Source organism: Rhinatrema bivittatum, chromosome 9 (assembly GCF_901001135.1).
Source record: "Rhinatrema bivittatum chromosome 9, aRhiBiv1.1, whole genome shotgun sequence".
NCBI lineage: Eukaryota > Metazoa > Chordata > Amphibia > Gymnophiona > Rhinatrematidae > Rhinatrema > Rhinatrema bivittatum.
Genome location: NC_042623.1, coordinates 190,546,086 through 190,571,430, shown reverse-complemented (window position 1 = coordinate 190,571,430; position 25,345 = coordinate 190,546,086). Strand labels below are relative to the sequence as shown.

At 46.8% G+C, this 25,345-nt stretch overlaps 1 protein-coding gene across 4 annotated transcripts in view; it reads right to left on the bottom strand.

Moving 5' to 3' along the window:
* Positions 1 to 25,345, bottom strand: part of IL1RAP (interleukin 1 receptor accessory protein) — a 136,116-nt gene that overhangs the window by 27,756 nt on the left and 83,015 nt on the right. For all 4 annotated transcript variants that reach the window (XM_029615978.1, XM_029615981.1, XM_029615979.1 and 1 more), the window contains 3 exons: positions 20,490 to 20,561; positions 18,907 to 19,036; positions 12,865 to 13,013 (listed from right to left, as the gene is read on the bottom strand). In XM_029615978.1, the coding sequence (XP_029471838.1) occupies positions 12,865 to 13,013; positions 18,907 to 19,036; positions 20,490 to 20,561 (351 nt within the window). The remainder of the gene's footprint in view (positions 1 to 12,864; positions 13,014 to 18,906; positions 19,037 to 20,489; positions 20,562 to 25,345) is intronic.

Below are 25,345 nucleotides of genomic sequence, written 5' to 3'. Positions count from 1 at the left end.
TAGTCCTTCTATTATCCAAAAGAGTAAATAACCGATTCACATTTACCCATTCTAGACCTCTCATGATTTTAAACATCTCTATCATATCCCCCCTCAGCCGTCTCTTCGCCAAGCTGAACAGTCCTAACCTCTTCAGTCTTTCCTCATAGGGGAGCTGTTCCATCCCCTTTATCATTTTGGTTGCCCTTCTCTGTACCTTCTCCATTGCAATTATATCTTTTTTGAGATGCGGCGACCAGAATTGTACAGTATTCAAGGCGTGGTCTCACCATGGAGCGATACAAAGGCATTATGACATTTTCCGTTTTATTAACCATTCTCTTTCTAATAATTCCTAACATTGTTTGCTCTTTTTTGACTGCTGCAGCACACTGAACCAACGATTTCAATATATTATCTACTATGATGTCTAGATCTTTTTCCTGGGTGGTAGTTCTTAATATTATGGATTACCTTTAAGTTCTTAATATTATGGATTACCTTTAAGGACTTAATTAACTACTTCTGATTCATCTATTGTTTATACTCTTTATTTATTGCCTCCCTAGGCCTTATTTTCCAGCGGTCCACGCTTCCAAGTTTACTATCCTTGTTGAATGTAACTTTGCTCTTCCTGTTCAAACAATTAATTTTGTTACAGTTCCCCTATTCGATGTAAACTGATCTGATATGGTCGTCAACCATGAAGGTCGGTATAGAAAAGTGTTAAATAAATAAATATGGAGCTAACATCGTGTAACTACAGCATGGGTTATTTTTCCCTATATGCATCACCTTGCACTTATCCACATTAAATTTCATCTGCCATTTGGATGCCCAATCTTCCAGTCCTGCAAGGTCCTCCTGCAACTTATCACAATCTGCTTGTGATTTAACTACTCTGAACAATTTTGTATCATCTGCAAATCTGATTACCTTATTTGTCGTATTCCTATCCAGATTATTTATAAATGTATTGAAAAGCATCCTGAGGCACTCCACTGTTTACCCTTTTCCACTGAGAAAATTGACCATTTAAACCTACTCTGTTTCCTGTCTTTTAACCAGTTTGTAATCCACAAAAGGACATCGCCTCCTATCCCATGACTTTTTAGTTTTCTTAGAAGCCTCTCATGAGGGACTTTGTCAAACGCCTTCTGAAAATCCAAATACACTACATCTACCGGTTCACCTTTGTCCACATGTTTAACCCTTTCAAAAACATGACGCGTATTTGTGAGGCAAGACTTGCCTTGGGTAAATCCATGCTGACTGTGTTCCATTAAACTATGTCTTTCTATATGCTCTGTGATTTTGATCTTGAGAATAGTTTCCACTATATTTCCTGGCACTGAAGTCAGGCTCACTGGTCTGTAGTTTCCCAGATCAACCCTGGAGCCCTTTTTAAATATTGGGGATACATTAGCCAGTCTCCAGGTACAATCAGGGTCAGAGCAAGGGGATTAGGCGGCCTAGACACCTTCTGCCTTGCTCTATCTCCTTCCCTCGGGAAAGCTTCCACTCAATGCGGGTAAAAGTACACGCCTTGTTCCATGCACGTTAAGTGGCTTTTGAAAATTGCCCGGTGTACACGGGGGATGAATGCTGTGCAATTCTAAAATCTGCCCAGACAATCACTCTCTATCGCAGGAAGACCGAGCATGCACAGATTTAAGGTACCTCAAAGATTGTCAGAAATGTTACCATGCAGCTTTAAATAGAAATGGTAAGAGGGGATCTTATTACTCCACTGCTCAAGGAATTGCACTGGTTACCAGTTCAGTTTAGTGTTCTGGTACTAGCGTATAAAGGTTTACATGGGTCAGACTCCAGTACTTGGCAGATACCTTGATTTGGCATAATCTGTCTTGGATGCTGAGATCATCTGGTCAGTTGTTACTAGCTACCCTCTTCCAGTCAGACTGGCCTGCTTGATGGTAACTCCTAGTACTGCCTTTAGTTGTTTTGCTCCTCACATTTGGAATCAGGTGATCTGGGAAGTTGATAAAAGGCCTTGTTATTTATCTTGGCCTTTGGATTTGATGATTAGAGTTATGTATAGTGTGATCTGGATTATACTGGGGATAAGGGGGGGGGGGTTGGATTTCTTTATATGAATTTATTGTAACTCAAATGTAACGCTTTTGGGAATGGTGGATAATCAAATAGGAATGAGTAAGTAAATACATAAGTAGATGCTTTGGTCCAGTGATAAGATTCAGGCTTTTGGAATATGAGTGATAGCCATAATGTGGGAGATTTTGTGTGCTAAAACCCAATTCACTTTGGAGAGTGATTATTCTTCTGGTCTTAGCAGAAAACGAACTCTAACGGGCTACTTTTAAAACAAGCACACGTGTACCCACGTGGTATGCGCCTGAAGACATTACTCGAGAAAACATACTTTGGCGTATCTTTCCTAGGACTTTATCTGCTTCTGTGTGCGTAGGTAGGCGATTTTTAAAACCTGTTCGTACGAGGCACGACCCAGTTTTGCCAATTAGGCTACCCATTTGCCCAGTTAATATCAAGGTCTTCCAGACTCCTCTGGTTATTCATTCTGCACCCCCCCCCCCCCCAATTGTCCCAGACCCCTCACCCTATCCTGTAAGCCCTAAAACCTGAGACCTGCTCCTCATCTGGAGCAGCAGTCAAGTTACGCGGATAACAAGCTGAGGCGCAACGTGGCCTCTGGTTTTAAAATACGGGGTTGACCCCCGGGCTGGAACACCACCCTGTCCCCTTTTTCCGTCCTCTTATTTTTGACCCACGCATGGGTACATATATGCACATCAATGGAGCGGTACCTGTCACCTCTTGATACTATTACATAATCATCAAGAAGATGTATCCAAAATAAAGGTGAAATCAAGAAATGTTGGGATTACTACCTGATAATTCCCTTTTCCTTAGTGTAGACAGATGGACTCAGAACAAATGGGATAGTTTCCGCGTGCTAGCAGTTGGAGACGGATCTGACGTCAGCACGGGGTTGTATATATCCCCACAGGAAGCGTAGCTATTCAGTAATCTTCCTTGCAAAAGCTGTTATAGATGTGTGTACTGACGCTCAGTTAAAAAGTGAAACAGGATTCCCCTGACCGATTGATAGTAGCTGGAGACCGCCAGCATTCCCAACCGGAAGGCGTGGATACCTGGTAGAGTGTACGCTCTTATGGAAACAGATGACATGGCTTACCTTGAATCGGTGATACCCATGTACGCAGGCAGCTGGGCGGGATGCTGAGTCCATCTGTCTACACTAAGGAAAAGGGGATTATCAGGTAGTAATCCCAACATTTCCTGGCGTGTAGCCAGATGGACTCAGAACAAATGGGATGTACAAGTTCCAAATATCTGGGCAGCAATCTGCCAATGTCGAGATGGCGTAATAAACGCCCTTCTTCAGATTTCTTCAGACCCGCCGTGGTAGGCAAGGATATGGTTTGATTAAGATGAAACTGTGAAACCACCTTAGGCAAAAAGGAGGGAACCGTACGAAGATGGATAGCCTCCGGCGTGATTCTGAGAAAGGGATCACGGCAGGACAATGCTTGTAGCTCTGAGATGCGGCGGGCTGAACATACAGCCAGCAAGAACACCATCTTCAAGGTTAGAGAACGAAGAGACAGGCCCCGAAGGGGTCTGAAGGTGGATCCCGCGAGGAAATCCAAAACGAGGTTCCACAAAGGCACAGGCCACTTCAGTGGCGGACGAATATGCTTGACTCCTTGCAGGAAGCGAGAAACATCTGGGTGCTTGGCGATGGTCTTGCCATCCCTCCTGGGACCATAGCAAGACAGCGCAGCCACCTGAACCTTGATGGAGCTGAGGGACAGACCCTTCTGAAGTCCTTCCTGCAGGAAATCCAACACAATAGGGATTGTGGGTGCATGTGGATTGGTGCCATGAGTGTCACACCATGCTTCAAATACTCTCCAGATCCGGATGTATGCGAGGGATGTGGAAAACTTGCGAGCTCGGAGGAGGGTATCAATCACAGGCTCCGAGTAACCCCTCTTCTTTAATCTAGCCCTCTCAAGGGCCATACCGTAAGAGAGAATTGAGCCGGATCCTCGTGAAGAATGGGACCTTGATGTAGAAGGTCCCGGAGAGGAGGCAGGGGAAGAGGCTCCCCTGCCAGTAGTCTTCTCATGTCCGCGTACCAGGGTCGTCTTGGCCAGCCTGGCGCCACTAGAAGAACTAGGCCCCGGTGCCTCTGAATCTTGCGGATGACAGCGCCTAGCAGAGGCCACGGGGGAAAGGCTTACAGTAGAGTCCCTGGAGGCCATGGCTGAACCAGGGCATCGATTCAGTGTGAGAACGGGTCGCGCTTGCGGCTGAAGTACCTGGGTACTTGAGCGTTGGACTTGTCCGCCAGTAAATCCATGTCCGGAATCCCCCAATGATCCACAATCATCTGGAAGGCCGTGGGTGAGAGCTGCCACTCCCCCGGATTTAGGCTTTCTCTGCTGAGGAAGTCTGCTGTGGTATTGTCCTTCCCGGCAATGTGGACGGCGGAGATGTCCTGAAGATTCACCTCTGCCCAAGTCATCAGAGGAGCGATCTCCAGAGATACCTGTCGGCTTCTGGTTCCGCCCTGACGGTTGATGTATGCCACCATGGTGGCGTTGTCGGACATCACTCTGACTGCTCTGTTCTTCAGTCTGTGAGCAAATCGAAGGCATGCCAATCGGACTGCCCGGGCCTCTAGACGGTTGATGTTCCACGCTGACTCTTCCCTGTTCCACCGCCCTTGTGCGGTGAGTTCTTCGCAGTGTGCTCCCCAGCCGCTCAGGCTGGCATCTGTGGTGAGCAAGATCCACGTGGGTGAGGACATCTTCGACCCCAGGCTCATGTGGTTGGACTGCAACCACCACCGCAACTGGGTCCGCACTCTGGCTGGTAGAGGTAGGTGCGTGGAGTAGTTCCGTAGACGGGGGCTCCAGCGAGAGAGCAGGGTGTGTTGTAGAGGTCTCATATGGGCCCTTGCCCAAGGTACCACTTCCAGGGTGGATGCCATGAGACCAAGAACCTGTAGATAATCCCAGGCTGTGGGCCGACCGGCTCCCAACAAATACTGGATACGCTGCTGAAGTTTCAACTTTCTCTTGGTTGTGAGACTGACTGTGTCTGCCTGGGTGTCGAACTGTACTCCCAGGTATTCCAGTGACTGGGAAGGCTGTAGGCAACTCTTGCTGAGGTTGATTACCCAGCCCAAGCTTTCCAGAAGGGCTATCACTGTCGGTGGTCCGAAGGCTCTCCTCTCGTGATTTCGCCCTGATCAGCCAGTCGTCTAGGTAGGGATGGACCAGTATTCCTTCCCGCCTGAGTGCCGCCGCTACCACTACTACCACCTTGGTGAATGTCCGTGGTGACGTTGCCAATCCGAAGGGCAGAGCCCGAAACTGGAAGTGGCGGCCTAGAACCTTGAAGCGTAGGTAGCACTGATGATCCGGATGGATCGGGATATGCAGGTATGCCTCTGACAGGTCTAATGCCGTGAGGAATTCTCCTGGCTGTACTGCGGCCTTGACGGTGCGTAGAGTTTCCATGCGAAACCTCGGTACCCGTAAGTATTGATTGACTGACTTGAGGTCCAGGACAGGCCGAAAGGTACCCCCTTTCTTGGGTACCATGAAATAAATGGAATAATGTCCAGAATTCACTTCCCAGGCAGGTTCTGGGATGATGGCTTTCAAGGACAGGAGCCTCGCCAGGGTAGCTGCCAATGCTGCCTTCTTGTGTGTGGGACATGAAGATTCCACAAACTTGTCCGGAGGGAGATGATGAAAGTCCAGATAATATCCCTCCCGGATAACGGCGAGGACCCACTGGTCCGATGTAATCTCGACCCATCTGGGGTAGAAGAGGGTTAACCTGCCCCCTATGGCTCCGTCCCCCAGATGAATTGGCGGATTCTCATTGGGAGGCGCGGCCGGGACCCGAGCCCGGGCCTGCTCCCCTCTTGCGCTGCTTGGTCCGAAAGGACTGATTCCTGGCCGGAGGACGTGGTGCCTGGTAGCGACCCCTGTAGGGAACGAAACGCTGGGAACTCCTGCCCCTGGAGGGCCTTGGAAAGGCGCGCTGGCCCCTTCTAAACTGATCTTCCGGCAATCTGGGCACTGGAGAGGCACCCCATGCACTGGCCAGTTTATCAAGGTCGCTGCCAAAGAGAAAAGAACCCTTAAAGGGCAATCTGGTGAGGCGTGACTTAGAAGGCGCATCAGCCGACCATCTCCGGATCCAGAGCTGCCTCCTGGCAGCTACGGAGGATGAAATCCCTTTAGCTGTTGTCCGGACCAGGTCAGATGCCGCATCTGTAAGGAACGAAAGAGCGGATTCCATGTCCGCCGCCGGAGCGTTGTTTCTAACCTGTGACAAACAGGCACGCGTCACCACCGTGCAGCAGGTGGCGATCCGCAAAGATAAAGCTGCCACCTCAAAGGCCTGTCTCAGAATGGCGTCCAGTCTCCGGTCATGAGGCTCCCTGAGGGCCGTCCCCCCTTCAACTGGAATGGTAGTGCGCTTGACCACAGCGCTAATCAAGGCGTCCACCTGAGGGCACGCCAGCAGGTCCTGGATAGCCGGTGCCAATGGGTACATGCTCTTCAGAGCCCGACCCCCTTTGAAGGCAGCCGCTGGTGCCGCCCATTCCAAATCAATCAGTTGTTGTGCCGCTTGTAAGAATGGGAAATGGCGGGCTGTAGGACGCAGACCTTCCAGCAGGGGGTTCTGTGCGGAGGGCACCGAAGCGCTGGGACCTGTAATATCCAATTCTGCCAGACACTGAGACACCAGGTCGGAGACATCCTCTTTAGGGAAGAACCGCCTCATGGTTCTATATGGCTCAGTCCCTGGAGGAAGGTCCCCCTCGTCCGGGAGTTCGGACTCGTCCTGCGAGACCTCCTGGTCGGACTGATTCGGACTGTCCATCGCTGGGAAGTCCTGCTCACGATAAGGTCGTGAGGGTCCAGGAACCAGATGCGCAGGAGCCGCCACCGCAGCAGCAGGCGCAGCAGCAGCCGCAGGCGCAGCTACTGCAGGGACCACAGGAACAGCAGAAACCGTAGGGCCTGGATGGGAAGCCGTTTGGCATCTGTACGAAGGCATGAATCCCCTTAAAGAGATCCACCCAGGAAATTGAAGCAGCCTCTAATCGCCGGGGTACAAGCTCCCCCGGGATTCCAGATTGGTCGAGACTGCCCCCTAACTCTGGGGTAGCCCCTGGGGAACTGGCCCAACGTGGAGACCGGTCCTGGCCCGAAGGTCGCACGGTCCCCGCACATTGGGCACACAGAGAATCTGGGTCATCACTGCGCGTGGCCCGAAGTTGGCATGCAGAGCAGAGGCCAAGGGCTGCAATGCCTGAAGCAGGCGGCGCCGCCGCCGAAGTCTCTGCAGTGTTCTGATCCATTGAACAATATGCGCTTAATACAACAGGCGCTCCGTAAGAATATGTGGCAGCAATAGGCGCTTAATACAACAGGCGCTCAGTAAGAATATGCGGCAGCGATAGGCGCTTAATACAACAGGCGCTCAATAAGAATATGCAGCAGCATTAGGTGCGAAATACAGCCGGCGCTCAACGTGTGCACAGCAATAGGCGGCCAAGAAACCAGCTCAATGGCATGCAATAGGCACTCAGCAATATGCAGGCAGCAATATATACGCAATGGCCCCCAATAGGCTTTCAGCAAGAAGCAGTCAGCAATATACGCTCAATGTATATTCAATAGGCTTTCAGCAATAAGCGGCCAGAAATATATGCTCAATTTGCATTCAAATAGGCTTTCAGCAATAAGCGGTCATCAATATATATATGCTCAATTTGCATTCAACAGGCTTTCAGCAATAAGCGATCATCAATATATATATATGCTCAATTTGCATTCAACAGGCTTTCAGCAATAAGCGGTCATCAATATATATATGCTCAATTTGCATTCAATAGGCTTTCAGCAATAAGCGGTCAGCAATATACGCTCAATTTGCATGCAATAGGCTTTCATCAAGAAGCGGTCAGCAATATACGCTCAATGTGCATTCAATAAGCTTTCAGCAATAAGCGGTCAGCAAGATACGGTAAGTGGCATTCAATAGGCGCTCAGCAATTCACCGAAACAAAACCAAGGAGGAAGAAAGCCGCGCCTATTACGGGCACGGAGTACCTGAGCAAGGCCCCACAATGGCGTCCTCCACGGCGTGCCACGCCGCCGATCCTCTGCGCTTCGGAGACCCGTAGGAAGAGATGAACTCCTTACCAGCTTCGACGCTTCCCGGCTGGAACACAGGCGGTCTCCGGCTGCGGGGGAAGGGATCACCTCACCACCGCAATTGAGGATATGCACCCGCTACCTCGTCCACGCCGGGACCGAGAGCCTCGTATGCCTCACCCGGACTGCATCCGGGGGCTGTGTCACTGCCGCGCGTCGGCAGGACCGAGGACTTTCACCGCCGGGGGAGCACGGCAATCACCCCGGGAGCTCGCTGGGGGAGGAACCCTTGGGTATCTACCGCAGGAGCGCGGGGCTCTAAGTCGAATAGATGGGAAAAAAGAAAGTAGAATCTAAAAGGAGAAGAAAAAGAGAAAAATTAAAGTAGTCTTGGAAAGCACGCTCAAGTAGCGTGCAGGCACTCCAAACTGCTTTGGAGACGGAAATTACTGAATAGCTACGCTTCCTGTGGGGATATATACATCCCCGTGCTGACGTCAGATCCGTCTCCAACTGCTAGCACGCGGATACTATCCCATTTGTTCTGAGTCCATCTGGCTACACGCCAGGAAAAACATACCCTTCATAGCCAAGTTTATGGAAAAATTGGTAAACTCACGACTCTCAAACTACATTGAAGACAACAACCTCCTATTCCCATCACAATACGGATTCCGCAAAACCTTAAGTACGGAAGCACTCCTCATCTCCATGACAGATCACATCATCCTAGGCCTTGACAAAGGACAAGCCTTCCTGCTGATCCTACTGGACCTTTCGTCAGCATTTGACACCGTCAATCACTCCCTTCTCATCAACCAACTACTAGCCATAGGTATCTCAGGCACTGCCCTCTCGTGGTTCAGATCCTTCCTCAGCAATAGAGGATACAAGGTTAAGATTCATAACAAAGAATCCTCACTCTACCCCGCGTCAGTAGGAGTCCCTCAGGGCTCATCCCTATCTCCTACCTTATTTAACATATACCTGTTACCCTTATGCCAACTTCTCACTGACCTCAAGCTCAAACATTTCCTCTACGCGGATGATATCCAGGTCCTGATCCCCATCAAGGAGTCACTCGCGAAAACACTGTCTCGTTGGGAAACATGCCTCCAAAATATCAAACAGCTTCTCACAAGCCTCAACCTGGTACTAAATTCATCCAAAACGGAACTACTACTCATCACACCAGAGAACAGCTCCTGCACTCCCACTCATCCAGCCATACCAAAAACTACACAAGTGAGAGACCTAGGAGTTCTAATTGACAATCATCTGAACCTGAAAGCTACCATCAACAAAACCACCAAAGACTGCTTTTATAAACTCCAAGTACTGAAAAGAATAAGACCTCTGTTCCACACTCATGACTTTAGAACGATCCTACAATCAATCATCTTCGCAAAGCTGGACTATTGTAACACCATCTTGCTTGGTCTCCCCTCACTACACACCAAACCACTGCAAATGGTTCAAAATGCCTCTGCCCGTATACTCACTAACACCAGGAGAAGAGACCATATAACCCCTATCCTAATGGGCCTCCACTGGCTACCCATCCACTTCAGAATAATCTACAAGGCCATTCTCACCATATTCAAAAACATCCATCAACTAGCCCCAATTGACCTTCATTTCCCCCTCCGATTACACACTTCAACAAGACCGACAAGAGATGCTTACAAAGGATCACTTCAAGTACCCCCAGCCAAAACTACCAGACACATTACGCTAAGAAATCGGGCCTTCTCCACAGCCGGTCCTACTTTATGGAACTCCATCCCCCCAGATCTTAGAATGGAACCCAGCCTCTCAACCTTCAAGAAAAGACTCAAGACCTGGCTGTTCATGCAGGCTTTTCCTAACTCCAATATTATTTAACTCCTAACAATCAACACACATCACCATCAATATCACTATTAGCTACCTCTTACAATGTAATTATATGTAATTAGCTGGTTTTCCTTTTTCCTTTCTCCTTCTCATTCCAAGTTCTATTTTTCCTTGTTACATGTAACTGCTTTTTCTGCACTATTGTTCAAGTTTAAGTTTATTTTGCACTCCTGTTTCATGTGAACCAGCATGATGGGACTATTGTCTTGAATGTTGGTATATAAAAAACTTAAATAAATAAATATTTCCCTGAAATTCTCCCAAACATTTACAGGGAAATGTAAGAAAAAAAGATTCCTCCCCCCTCCCCCAATGGCTAATACTCTAGATTTTAAATTTATTTATTTATATTTATTTTATTTATTTAAAATTTTTATATACCGGCATTCATGATACAATCACATCATGCCGGTTTACATAAAACAGGGGTGTACAAAGAACAAATTGAGTAATCTATTAGTGAGGGGGAAGCAGTTACAAATAACAAGGTACTAGGGGAGAGGATAACATTGGATGGAGGTATTTAGAAATTTAGAAACAACTTCCTCTTCGTTTGCATTTCCCGCCATACGTCAGGAAAACCTCGTACAACATGCCCACCAGAAAGGTCAACGTTTGTATTTAAAGAGTTGCTGAAGGAATAGCTCTTTGTGTAAAAGAGAAACCACAAACGTTACCCTGGTGGAGATATTGTCATTTGGCGTTTGAAGGAAGAGAAGATATATTGGAGCTATCAAACCAAAGCCAAGACATCCACAGCTCCTTCAATAGAACCTGTCCCTTCTCTGGCATATAACAGATAGGGAAAAACATTTTTCCAGAAAGAAAACCGCTTTTCGGACAGCAAATGAGTTTAAGGACAATTTAACAAAAGTAGATTTTTTTTTTAGATCCAAGTTTGTTTTCCCCCAATAATTCACAATTATAATTAAAGGCTCAAATTATCCTTAATACCTGAAACTACTGACGCTTGGACGTTGGTAATGGCACCGACCCGCATATCTAATGTATTTTCAGTTGCTCTCAAACTTGTGTCTACCGCAACTAATTTAGAGGAGACGGCAGATGAGAACTGACATAATTGAGAAAGAGGTGGAAAGGGATTTCTCAAGACGAATGACAGCTTTCCAAACAAAGAAGTATCAGATAATTCAGGGTCCTCAGAGGAAGCATTTGGTTCTTGAGCTGCCGGTATAAGAACACAGGCTCAGGAATAGCACGCCACGTTGAAGCTACAAGCTGGTGTTTCAGATACAGAGTTTCTTGAAGATATAGTCACCTCATCATTCAAAGGAGGTTCCTTAATATAGGCAGGCTAGAAACAAATTGGAATTGCAGCTCGCCATAATTTAAAGGCCCCCCCCAGTCAGTCCCGATGCCAGGCCCCATGACGGTCAGGTGATGCCTGCGATGAAACTCCTAGGCCCGTCCTTCCTCTCAGTTCGCCATAATGTAAAGGCCCCCCAGTCAGTCCCGATGCCAGGCCCCATGACGGTCAGGTGATACCTGCGATGAAACTCCTAGGCCCGTCCTTCCTCTCAGTTCGCCATAATGTAAAGGCCCCCCAGTCAGTCCCGATGCCAGGCCCCATGACGATCGGGTGATGCCTGCGGTGAAACTCCTAGGCCCGTCCTTCCTCTCAGTTTGCCATAATTTAAAGGCCCCCCCCAGTCAGTCCCGATGCCAGGCCCCTTGATGATCGGGTGATGCCTGCGGTGAAACTCCTAGGCCCGTCCTTCCCCTCAGTTCGCCGCAATTTAAGGGCCCCCCAGTCAGTCCCGATGCCAGGCCCCATGACGATCGGGTGATGCCTGCGGTGAAACTCCTAGGCCCGTCCTTCCTCTCAGTTTGCCATAATTTAAAGGCCCCCCCCAGTCAGTCCCGATGCCAGGCCCCATGACGGTCAGGTGATGCCTGCGATGAAACTCCTAGGCCCGTCCTTCCTCTCAGTTCGCCATAATGTAAAGGCCCCCCAGTCAGTCCCGATGCCAGGCCCCATGACGGTCAGGTGATGCCTGCGATGAAACTCCTAGGCCCGTCCTTCCTCTCAGTTCGCCATAATGTAAAGGCCCCCCAGTCAGTCCCGATGCCAGGCCCCATGACGATCGGGTGATGCCTGCGGTGAAACTCCTAGGCCCGTCCTTCCTCTCAGTTTGCCATAATTTAAAGGCCCCCCCCAGTCAGTCCCGATGCCAGGCCCCATGATGATCGGGTGATGCCTGCGGTGAAACTCCTAGGCCCGTCCTTCCCCTCAGTTCGCCGCAATTTAAGGGCCCCCCAGTCAGTCCCGATGCCAGGACCCCGGATGGCCAGATGACGCCTGCGATGAAACTCAGGCATCATCTGGCAGGAATGAGTCCCGGGTCTTTTTTTTTTTTAACAATATTTTGACATGGAGGAGAGAGAGAGATTTGATACAGGGAGGGCAGCCATGGGGAGAGGGAGGGAAGGATTTCACCATTTCATCAGCCCCCTAGGTTTTACCATCGACTTATCCACGGGTGACAGATAAATCTTGATTTTTGGGCCCAAAAAATACCCTCGACTTACACACGAGTATCTACGGCAGTGGCATTTACAAGGCTATGAAATTTTTTTTTTTTTTCCTATAGAAAATTACACATGCATATATTAGACACATGGCAAAGCTCTGAAAGCTGTAAGCAGTGGCATCATTTCTAAGTGATGAGCGACTGAGCGGCCATACGGTTTCCAGCCTTGATGCTCACATTCCCCCCACCCCTCCCCCCATGGGATATTCCCCCCCGACTACCTTTGAGCTTCACTAAGGCCTGGTGGATGGCCAGGCCTCGATCGTTCTTGGCCGAGCAGGTGTAGTTGCGCTTCAGTTCCTCAGCAGTGACGTCTTTGATGATCAGCACTTTCTTGATGGACTTATCTCCAGCAACCTTGTACTCCACACTAGGAAAGACAAGGCAGCCGATGACCCAGACCCATGCACAAACCAGGCAAGAGCTCAAACCACATAACCTCTCATTCTTGGGGGGAAAAGTCAATACCAATTACTGGAAAGCAAATGATTTTGTTAAGTACCGAACGGCAGGCAAAACAGCGAGTCAGATCGTGGGGACGGCCCTGCACTTTCCAGCATCTCTTACTCTCGACTGCACTCCTTGTACAAACCTGAGGCCGTTGTTTCTGTTGCATTTATTTTACCTTCTATTTTCAAAAATATATACGCAATTTCTTCACTGCGGATTAAACCAAACAAGCAGGAATCTACTAGACAGACCTAACCATCCTAACAAATTTAGTCCTAGGGGACTTCTGCGGAGCACAGAATTTACGCAAAATTCCCCTCCTGCGCAACTGCGCAGAAATTCCATTTTCTGCGCAGAATTTGGGCAGGCTCTGGCGTGCCGTCCCACTCTCGGCAAAGATGGAGCCGGCCCTGGCATGCCACGAGCGGAGGCTGTCCCGTTCGTGGTGAGCCAGTGTGCATGGATGTGTGTGAGAGAGAGAGACATAGCCTATGTGAGGGTCTACTCCTGGGGGAATTCTGCTCAAAAAAACAATACAATTTACATGACAGTCTTTAAGGAATTACATTTTAAATTAATACAGAAAAAAGATGCAGAATTTTAAATATTTTGAGCAGAATTCCCCTAGAAATTCACTGAAAGAGAGTGTCCCTTCCACTCGCTCTCCCTGCTCCCCTGGCCACATTGCTCTCTCAGGCCCCAACTCCTCCACCTGCCAGTATCTCTCCCCTCCACCTCTAGGCTCAACCCCTTCCACTCTTATCGCCAGTCCCAGAGTTTGACCCCGTTCTCAGTACTGCCCCTCACACAGGCTCCTTCAGGCCCTTTCTCTAGTACACATACACACACCCTCATACAGGCTCCCTCACTCTCTCGCACCCATACACATCCCTTCATACAGGGCCCTCTCTCTTGCATACACACCCACACATACATCCTCACACAGGCTACCTATGTCTCTCTCTCATGCAGCCCTTCACACAGGCTCCCTCTCACACAGTCTAGCACCCTCACATACATATGATCCCTTTTTCATACACATGAGCTCCCAATCTCTCACACACATACACACTCCTTCACAATCTCCTCATATAGGCTCCCTCTCTCTGACACCCACACTCAAACACCTCCCTGCTCTCACACTCCCCTGAGCACACCCTGCTCTATCACCCCTCCCTCACAAAGCCCTCCCCCTCTCCCACACACACACCCACCTCTCTACACACATTCACTCTCACCAGGGCCTTCATCATCGTGCGCTCCATTCGTAGCAAACAGCAAGCTGGGGGGGGCCTTCATCTTTGCCACGAACGGCATGAGCTATGTTCACAGCATGCCGGGGTCTCTTCTGACATTTTCTGCGCAGAATTCCCCCAGAGAGAGAGAGAATGGGAGATTGTGTAGGTGTGTGCAAGAGAGAGTGGGGGGGAGTCTGTATGAGGATGTGTGTGTGTGTGTGAGTCTGTATGAGGGGTTATATTTATTTTGAGCTTTTCTATACCGGCATTCATGATACAATCATATCATGCCGGTTTACAGGTAACAGGGGGGTGCAAAACACCTTGAAATTTTAACAAGGGGAAAGGAAGCAAAAAAGTTACGATAAAACAGGGTTGCTGGAACTGGGGGAGGAAGGAGACAATAGAAGAAGTATTGTATATGTGCATGCGAGAGAGAGAGAGAGAGAGACTGTATGGGGGGGTGTGAGAGAGGGAGCGTGTGTGTGTATGTATATATGTATGTGTGTGAGAGAGAGAGTATGAGAGAAGAGGAAGCCTGTGCGAGGGCCAATACTAAGAGAAGGGTCAAACTCTGGGAGAGTGGAAGGGATTGAGCCTGGAGGGGAAGGGAGAGGATAGTGGCAGGTGGAGGAGTTGGGGCCTGGGAGGGCAAAGTGAAAGGTGACTGGGCAGGGGAGTAGGGAGAGAAAATTCTCACAGTGAACTTCTAGGGAAATTCTGCTCAAAATATTTCAAACTCTGCATCTCTAAGTAATACCTTTTTTCTGTATTACATCTTAAATGAATTACTTAAAGATTGTCACGTTATATTGTGTTATTTCAACTAATACAAAGCATGCAACATTTTGCAGAATTTAAAATTTTTGCGTGCAGAATTTTAAATTTGTTTGCACAGAATTCCCTCAGGAGTAAACAGAGCAGAGGAAAATAAGGAATATTAACATTTTGACTTGTACAAGGGATAAGGCATCTGTAAAAGAAGGTAACTAATTAAAAATCATATACAGTGACCAAAACTTTACTTACATTTTTGAATCATCCATTGTAATTGATTTTGTTTCATGTTATTTACTTTTCGCTTTGCTCCACTTCCTGAATTCTTATCCGTCTATGACACTAAATTTTATAACCACTCTATATTGTTTTATGCAAGCATATATATTGTTCAATGTAACTCCTAGTCCTCTCTCTCTTCATTTTTGCTATTTGTTAACTGTAAACCGATGTGATGTACATACGAACACCGGTATATAAAAGCTTTAAATAAATAAATACATAAATAAATAAATAAATACATAAATAAATAAATACAAATACATTTTTATTGATTCTTTTCATAGGCTTGATGGGGGAGGTGGGTAGACTCTTTTTGGTAGATTTTTTTTTGGATCTCATGGTGGCTTTAGATACCATCAACTATGCAGTCCTAATTAAGTGTGTTATGCAGTTTGTTTATTTTCTGAGCGGAGATCCCAGATAATAAGCCTTGGATCTGGGAACTTTAAATTTTAAAAGAAGCCTGCACATGTTATAAAATACGTGGGCCGCACGCACAAACGTGTAATCCATGCGCATATGTGTGGCCGGCACCCACGGGGGGGGGGGGTGAGGATTTATGCAAACTTGGCACGGCGATGCATCCCGGCCTTCGCCAGTTCCCTACCCTCTACCCTAACCTCCCTTCCCCTTCCCCTCTCCTCCCCACCCCCCCTAAATCTTATGTTTTTGCTTTTTTTGTTTCTGTTTTCCAACTTATTTCAGGGCCCAACCTGAAGTAAGTTGCGCACGCCGGCAGCCGAGACGGCGATCAGTGGTGCTGTCCTGGCCCGCCCCTCGCGGGAAGCCCGGCCACTTATGTGCGTACCGGCCTTTACGCGTTGTGGCCGGGCCTTTTGGAAAATAGGCTCGGCGCGCGCAAGGCCCTGCCACGTGCGTAAAGGCCGGATTTTACGCGCGCGGCCTATTTAAAAATCTACCCGTTAGACTGGACCCCTCGGGGATTCCTCACTTTCTCCTTTACTGTTTAATATTTGTAGACAACCTTGAGTGCCTGAGTTATACTTGAATAGAAAGTCATATAGGATTGGGGCGGGGAGCGATCGCGAAGCACTTCTGGAAAAATTACCGGTCTGTTTAATCCTATCAAAGCATTGGGGGAAGGCTTTTGGATTTATAGCCTGCTATTCAGGCCCAGACTGATAAAGTCGTGGCAGGTTCTCTCTTTCCATTGCACCTTATCCAAGGCCTTATCTGACTAAGCATAAGCTTGCCACTGTAATTTCAGGATCTAGTTATCGCTTGTCTTGATAGGGGTTTGTAAAAAGGGACAACTAAATCAATCATAGTTGATTCAGTAGCTCTCAAGTGTCGATGAAGTTAAAATATTAAATTACATCAGTCTACTAAAAAGAGTTTCCTACATTGGAAAGCAACCACAATTTGCAGTTTTTCCGAAATGTTAAGTACTCGTTAATCAGATGCAGAAATCCCATCTGGGTCATAATAAGAGGACATGTTTAACCTCGTAGAAGGCTGGAGTAGAAAGCAGTACGTTTTGCAGGGAATGGAGCACTCACCTAGGACCATACCATTGCACTTTTTCTTTTAGCAGCAATGAGCCAACGTTAAAAATAACCTCTAAAACTCAATATCATAAGTTTAAAATCAATTCTAAAAACAGCTGGTAACCAAGGCTGTGCTACTTAGGCACTGGTGTGTTATGGTCCTACAATTGATTGTTCTCTCTCAGTTCTGTGGATGTGTTTCTGATGGTGGTTTTTGCTTATATGTATTTGTTTTGTTGTACTCTGCCTAGGGTTTTTATAAATAACAAAGAATAAAATAAAAATAAAATAGAATAAAAAAGGAACTATGTACAGGAGGATTGTAATTGTATTTTAGCGAATGGGAGATGGAGGGGAATTAAGTGAAGGCCTGCTTGATAAGCTAGGTCTTTAATTTCTTTTTAAATCAGGGCTCCAGTTGTAGGTCAGTGGGCATCAAGTTCCAGTGAGAGGGGCCAGCAATGGAAAGTGCTATCACTCTGTTGGAGATGAGATGAGGGAGTTTAGGTGCAGGGGTATGTAGTGTGCCAGTGTAGGTGGATTTGGTGGGCTTATTAGGGGTTTGGAAGTGTAGAGAGCTGTTTAGCCAGTGTACATTTTGGTTATGCAGAGTCTTATGTATTATTGTGAGGGTCTTGTGGAGGATTCTGAATTGGATAGGGAGCCAGTGGAGGTCTTTAAGGATAGGAGTGATATGATCGTTTTTGCCGCTGTTAGAGATTAAAGGGATCACATCAAATAAATGCAAATGAGGAAATAAACAAAAAGTTATTCACAGCAACAGCAAAGCAAATTAATCAGCAAAATAAACACACCAATAGAACACTAAATACATATAGTACAATATCAAACTCAATTCTACATTAGTTAAATATCACTACAAAACAAAATACATCCTAACTAAAACTTTCAAATCCCCAGGCTTTCACTCTGTTTCTGCCCCATACAGGTGAATTTTAAAAGCCCGGCACGTGCCAAAATCAGGAGATGTTGGTGGATGAACTGGTGAAACTGGCGCTAGCGTGGATGCATGCCTGTTTTACATGATAGAATCTGGATTTGTGGCCTAGGTGTACGCCCACTTAAAACTGGGTGCTCCTGTGCACGCGGCCAGATATTTTACAACGTGCGCCCCCAAGTTATAAAATGGCCACGTATCTGGGTGCGCACTGTTGCCCGTATGCTAAAGTGTGCCCGAGTACCGGTTTAAAGTTTACTGTCAAGCAGTGTAATCTCCCCGTGCAGACCATACCTGCTCCCCCACTCACACTGGCTAGCTCGCTGACCCCTCTCGTGATATCAAAACAACTACCCTCTGAGGCCCAATTCCGAGCCAGCGCCAGTAAAACCCACTCTTTCTCCCGGTGTGACCCCGGCAGTGGCTCGCCCTTTAGGTGGCACCGCGATGACATCTGAGTGGGCGGGTCCACTGGCAACAATGGGAGCAGGCTGAGCTGGGAACTTCGTAGAGTGCGATCTGCTAAACAGCAGCCATGGCATAGGCTATGGAGCCCTGTGGGGGATCCAGGCAGGCGGCAGGGCCATGCGTGCGGTTTCACTGCTTCTTGTTGGCTGTCCCTGCGCTATTGGATTTGCAATAAGGTTATGCCTGTCCGGGAGAGGAAGGGCATGATCCTGAGCGGACCCCTTTAACAGGCAAGTGCTGGTCTGCCTTCCTGCAGTGTCCTTGCTACCCCCAAGTAAGAAATGCGGAGCATGAGGGAGGAGAAGGTAGTCGGGGGAAAAAGAGAACACTGAAATCTAGAACCTTAGAACGTCTCGGGGCTAGAAATCTCTCGAAAAGAATCCCTTTCCCATTAAAGAAGCCCATCACGCATACAGAACTCTAAAGATAATCGTCAGTAACTAGAGGAAGGATTCTCCAGCAATCAAGCTCTACGGGAGCCCCTGCTGGGTGATATGATCCTTCCTCCTCACTCAGGAACGGAAAGAGTGGGAGGATAAGCCGGTCCCCCCCTAACTGCGGAGGGATAAGAGAAACAGTTACCTTTCTGTGATATTGATCTTTGGGTCTGCGATGTCATCTACATTTTTTCCATCAATGGTCCACCAAACGTCAGTGCGGGAGCCTTTCACGAAAGGGAAGAAAACCTCACAGGGGAGCTGAGCTTCCTGTCCTAAGGAGGATAATTGGAAATTATTATTACACCAGGGTTCACCTGCAGCCCCCTCCTGCCAATGCCATCCACAGCAACTAATTAAAGGTCAGCAAGGAGCAGGTCTGCACCTGCCTGTGACACTTTGGGAGGCTCCTTCAGAGGGAGTGACAGGATATGTGAATTTGGGGGATAGGACTGTTAATGCCCTGCCACTCAGACAGAATGCGATATTGGGATTAGGGTACTGAATGGAGATTGGTGTGATACTGTTAAGATTGTTTTTGTATTTAATGCAATTTAATTGTATTTTTGCAATTTTTATTATTTTACATTTCATCAATATTATATTTTGTTGTATTGCTAGGACTCTTTTCAGAAGATGCATGGGAATGGAGAGTCACTATAACCATTATCCCAAGCCTTCAGCTTTCCCCAAGCAAATGCTTTACCTGCCTCTACCAGAAATAAGGGACGGATTACCCAACAGTGGACAGACACTGTTTGATGGGACACAATACATGGATTCAGTTTCTAAGCCAAACGTTTTTCAGCAATGCAACACTCTTTAAATACCATTTTTTTTATTTTTGCTCCCACTGCATTGCGATTCCTCGTCAAACTGGCAGTGTCGAACCCTGCCAGTTTCCCCTGAAGAAGAAATCTGGATATTTCGAAACATGGCCATGTTGGGAGGACAATTAACATAGTTACAACAATAAGCTAAGTGAAAGACGGAAAATATTTTTAACTAACTAATTGCATAACAATATTTAAATGAAAAAATGAAGTGAGTGGGATGTATTTTGGGTTTTGAATAAAAAAAAAATAGGATGGTATGGTGGAATGTCAATGATTAAATATATAAACCAAAGACCAACATTAACTCAATGGATTTGAAGTTGATTGAAAGGGTCGTTGTATGAGACTTCCACTTCCATCTTTAAAAAATTTTTTGGGGAAAAAATAAGAATAAATATTGGTGAAGTAAATAAAAAGATAAAAATAAATAAATAAATAAAATATATATAAAAAAACCTAAATCCCGCAGAAATGTACTAATAACAATTCAGAGAGGGGTTGAATGAGGATAGTGTATTGAAAATTAGCCTGGCACAACTCTGCGCGCACAATTACATCCTGCTATTTGGCGCGCCTAGTTTTGCTGAGAGAATTTACACGCACACTTTTAACGTGAAAAAAAACTGCATAAAGTGCCAGCCCTACCCAGACTCCCGCCCCGGATCACCCCTTCCCTATGTGCATGAAAGTACGAGCACACAGTGCACGCGCGTGTAATTTTATAGGCCCATCTGTCACGCCCCGCATGACCTGCATGACCCTCCCCTAAGGACTATTGTCACCCCGGATGGTAAAATTATCACATCAAGCAAAACCCTGATTCAGCAGCTCCGGCATTACTGCACAAAATGTTTCCACATTAGAAAAGGCCTCCCCTGTCCCTGTGCTTTACCTGCTTCAAACTCGTAGGTTGTCATATTGTTGGGCGCCAACATTGTTGGCGGATTTTCATTGGCAGAAGAACCTGCAGAGGAGAAAATAAAATCCTCAGGGACCTTTGCTCACACTAATTACATTGGTAATCAATGGCCCTTTTTTTTTTTTTTTTTTCACTTGCCCGACAAAGTAATAAAAGCCAGCTCATTAATTCAACTACCTTGGCCATATGGAATCAGTTGTTCAACAGAATGGAAAGTCTTTCCTGCCTGTTAAATTGCTGCGGCACGGAAGTATTGAGCAGATTGGCTGCCACCTTGACCCCAATTCCAGCGTAAGCCTGATTAGTACCCCACTTGCTCTCATCACAGGCAAACATGTAATTTAAAGACAGTGCAGGGAAATATTAAATATAATTAAAAAATTGCTGCAATGTATGCTATTGAATTGTCAGTAGGTTTTACTCACATAAACGCAGGTAAATGGGCTTTTGAAAATTGCGGCGATAAAAATGTTACATTCACAATGTCCTTTGAAAATGAGCCAGCACGTTTGTATCCGAGGCAACGGAGGGTGAAGTGACGTAGCCAAGGTCACCAGGAGAATTGGATCCCTGGCTTCCCTGCTTCTCGGCCCACCGCTCTAACCAGTAGGCTACGCCTCTATCCCTATTCACTCGTTAGTGAGCGGGCGCGAGCACACGTGCGCTGGAATTTTAAGTCATCCGCACGAGTGCACGCGTGTTAGATAAAATACACCTAGTGCACCTAATTTTAAGCAGTTATGTGAGGAAACGTTAGTCACAGTTATTCCCTTAGGACTGGTCAGCTTGTGAAGGAAATTACCAGTTTTCCCAAGCAGCGCACCAGTTTGCCCAGTCTATGTCTGGGTGTTACGGGTTCAGACCCACATTGGGATTTTGCCCAGGAGCTCTGACCTGGGGGGGAGGCTAATCTCGCCAAGGTCTACACTGCGGGCTACCTGAGGGGCTTATCCCACATAAACACACACAATTACTGGGATTATACCTGGGGGCTCGAACCCAGGAGCTTATCCCCCTACACAAAGAGCCACACACAGACACAGACTTTGATTCAGTACATCACGGTTCCAGGTATTTACGAAAGTGAGTTTATATGAGCAATAGGAGGATAGAACAAATACAATCGATCAGATTGCACAGAAGAAGTAATGGTAGATACTAAAAACTGCTACATAGATATAGAAAAAGCTTGTGTTTCCAAAGGATCAGCCTGTACCATCACGCCCAGCCTCTTGGGAGCGTTCTCAGAGGGTGACACCATGGAACGCCACCCATCACCATGACATGCCCAGTGCACCAGTGGTCCCTGGGGACACCGTCGTCACACTGCTCCCGTTCCCTCCACCGTGAGTTACTGTGACAGCGAAGGTCAGGTACGGCAAGGCATCTACTCCGAGCACCTCGGGTGGTGACGGGCAGATTTCAGTTCCTGCCAAGGCAGGGTTTTACCATCGTCACGTCATGGTCTCGGCCTCCTCATCGGTTCTGCACCGCAAAATGCTGGGAAACTCTGGCAGAGAAGGCGTCATCACACACTGTTGTTTGCCTTTTGGCAGCACGTAGCCACCTACTCCAGCAAACGTGTGTATTTGTGTCTGGGAGAGAGAGATAAAGTGGATGGACTGCGTATGGGTGTGTGTGTGTCTAACGCTGATGCAATGTGACGCACAATAAAATGGGAGCTCGTACTGAGCGCCTGTTTTCCTGATGCGCCCACAAACCCCTCTCTCCTGTACACCTGATGCACTATTATCATAATGAGTTGCGGCACTAAAAAGGACACGTTGAGGATCGATGGCGTCTCTCTCTGACACGCGCTGCATCAGGCACCCAAGAGATGGCAGTGTGCGGATTTGGAAAAAAACGGACGTACATACGCGTGTCCGTTTTCTCGCCCCCCCACAAAAGAAAAGCTGGCGAGCGAAATCCCCTGCAGCGACAAAAAAAGAGCGCCCACGCTCAGAGCAGGGACGGAGTCGTAAGCGGACTCCGCAGCAAAGATTTCAGCCGTCTCGCGAAACGTGAACATTTTCACAGCAGGTTTAAAAAAAACATTACACCTGATTCTTGCTGCGAACAGGAAGCGAATGCAGCGCACGCAGTACTGGGGGTAATCTGGTCTCTTCTGGGTTTTACCAACCGGGCGGGCAGCCAGTAGGAGGAAGCAGAAAATCGCTGCTCGGCTAACGGGCCCTTGACTCGCGGTATGACAAACCCAGCTGCGGGGCTGGCATTAAAATTTGATGTGTTAACAAGGATGCGTTAGCCGAGCTGTGATTTTCACCACGGGGGTGGGGGGCAATAGCTAATATAGCCTTATCTACATGGCATTTACATGTGATGAGCACTATTAGCTCCGCGCGTTTTAACATATAGAAACATAGAAATGACAGCAGAAGACCAAACGGTCCATCCAGTCTGCCCAGCAAGCTTCACACTTATTTTTTTCATGCTTTTCTGTTACTCTTGTCCCTTTTAAGTAAATTTTTGGTTCTATTTCCCTTCCACCCCCACCATCGATGTAGATAGCAGTGCTGGAGCTGCATCTAAGTGGTTTGGGGTAGTAACCGCCGTAACAAGCAAGCTACACCCATGCTTATTTTTTTTACCCAGACTGTGCAATTCAGTCCTTGTTGGTAGTTGTCTGAATATAAATCATCTTTTTTTCATTCCCCCTGCCATTGAAGCAGAGAGCTTTGCTGGATATGCATTGAAAGTGAAGTATCAGGTTTATTTGGTTTGGGGTAGTAACCGCCATAACAAGCAAGCTACTCCCCTGCTTTTATGTGGATGCGCTAATCCCCTTATTGCATCGGGAGTTAGACTAGCGCGTCCAATCGAAGCTGTGCGCTAGGCTGAGTGCACTTTATTGCATCGGCCCCTTTGTGTCTGGGAGGGAGAGAGTTGGCCTTTTCTTTCAGGGACAGGCTTTTCCCCCTCGCCTATACCCACCCCCACCCCCCAAATCCTGAAATGTACAGCAGCTCACTGCTACTGGGAATTCTGGTTTTGTGGCTCTTGGTGGGTGAAAGGTTGGCCACCCCTGATATAGTGCATCTGGATTTCCAGAAAGCATTTGACAAAGTTCCTCATGAGAGAATCTTCTCAGGAAATTAAAAAGTCATGGGATGGGGCAGTGTCCTATTGTGGATTGCAAACTGGTTAAAAGACAGGAAACAGAGAGTAGGGCTAAATGGTGAATTTTACCAATGGAGAAAGGTGAATAGTGAGTGCCCCAGGGATCTGTTGGGACCAATGCTTTTTAATATATTTATAAATGACCTAGAAATGGGAACAAGGGAGGTGAATACATTTGCTGGTGACACAAAATTATTCAAAGTTGTTAAATCACAAGAAAATTGTAAGAAACTGCAAGAGGACCTTGCAAAACTGGAAACTGGGCATGCAAATGACAAATGAAATTTAATGTGAACAAGGGCAAAGAGATACACTTGAGTAGCCCAAATTATAGCTCCAAAATGCAAGGTGCCACATTAGGAGTCACCACTCAGGAAAAGGATCTAGGGGTCATTGTTGAAAAGACGTTGAAATCTACTTTCCTGGCTGCTGCTGCTGCTGAGAATGAGCAGAAAACAGAATGCTAGGGGTTATTAGGAAAGGAATGGAGAATAAAACAGAGAATATCCTAATGCTTCTGTATCACTCCATGGTGTATCCTCATCTTGTGTTCATATATCATACACAAACAGAATGCTGGGGATTATTAGGAAAGGACTGGAGAATAAAACAGAGAATATACTAATGCCTCTGTATCACTCCATGGTGTATCCTCATCTTGTGTTCATATATCATACACAAACAGAATGCCGGGGATTATTAGGAAAGGAATGGAGAATAAAACAGAGAATATCATAATGCCTCTGTATCGCTCCATGGTGCATCCTCATCTTGTGTTCATATTTATTTATTTAACTTCTTTTTACTATACCGACACTCAAGACCAGGTCTTATCGTACCGGTTTACATTAGAACAAGGGGAAAAAAACCAATTAACATATAAGTGGAAATGAGAAGTTACATTAAAACAGGGATGTCGGAAGATAGGACAGAATTAAGTAATCAAACAATAAGTTAACAAAAATTCCAAACTATAAATTAACATAAAACAATAAATTAGTAGTACAGAAACATGGATTATAATCAGCGGAAATATACATGGAAATATATATATATGGAAATATATACAGCTGAAATATACATGGTATGTCAAATGGGAGGAGTGGCGGGGGTGAGGGGAAAGGGTGGGTTGAGGTTGCGGGGGGAGAAGGGAAAAAGGTTGGGAGAGAGTTGGTTAAAATGGAATCCTTCAACGATAGGCTTGTGTGAACAGCCAGGTTTTAAGTTTTTTTCTGAAGGTTAAATGGCATTGTTCCTGGCGTAAGTCTTGAGGAAGCGAATTCCAATGTAGGGGGACCTGCTGTCGAAAATGCTCGCTTGTGGATGGAGTTGTGAACTGATGATTTGTTGGAAGGGGCCATGAGCTTACTTTTGTAGGCAGTTCTTATCGGTCTTGATGATGTATGTAGTTCCAGAGGGAAGGTGAGTTGGAGAGAGGATTGTTGGTAGACCGATTTGTGGATGATAGTGAGAGCTTTGAACAGTATTCTATGTTGAATAGGGAGCCAATGTAAGATTTTTAGGATAGGTGTGATGTGGTCCTTGCGCCGTGTGTTTGTAAGGATCCTGGCCGCTGCGTTTTGCAGCATCTGTAGAGGTTTGGTCGAAGAGGCGGGGAGACCGAGTAGAAGAGCGTTGCAATAGTCAATCTTTGAAAACAGTATTGCTTGAAATATATCATATATCATATA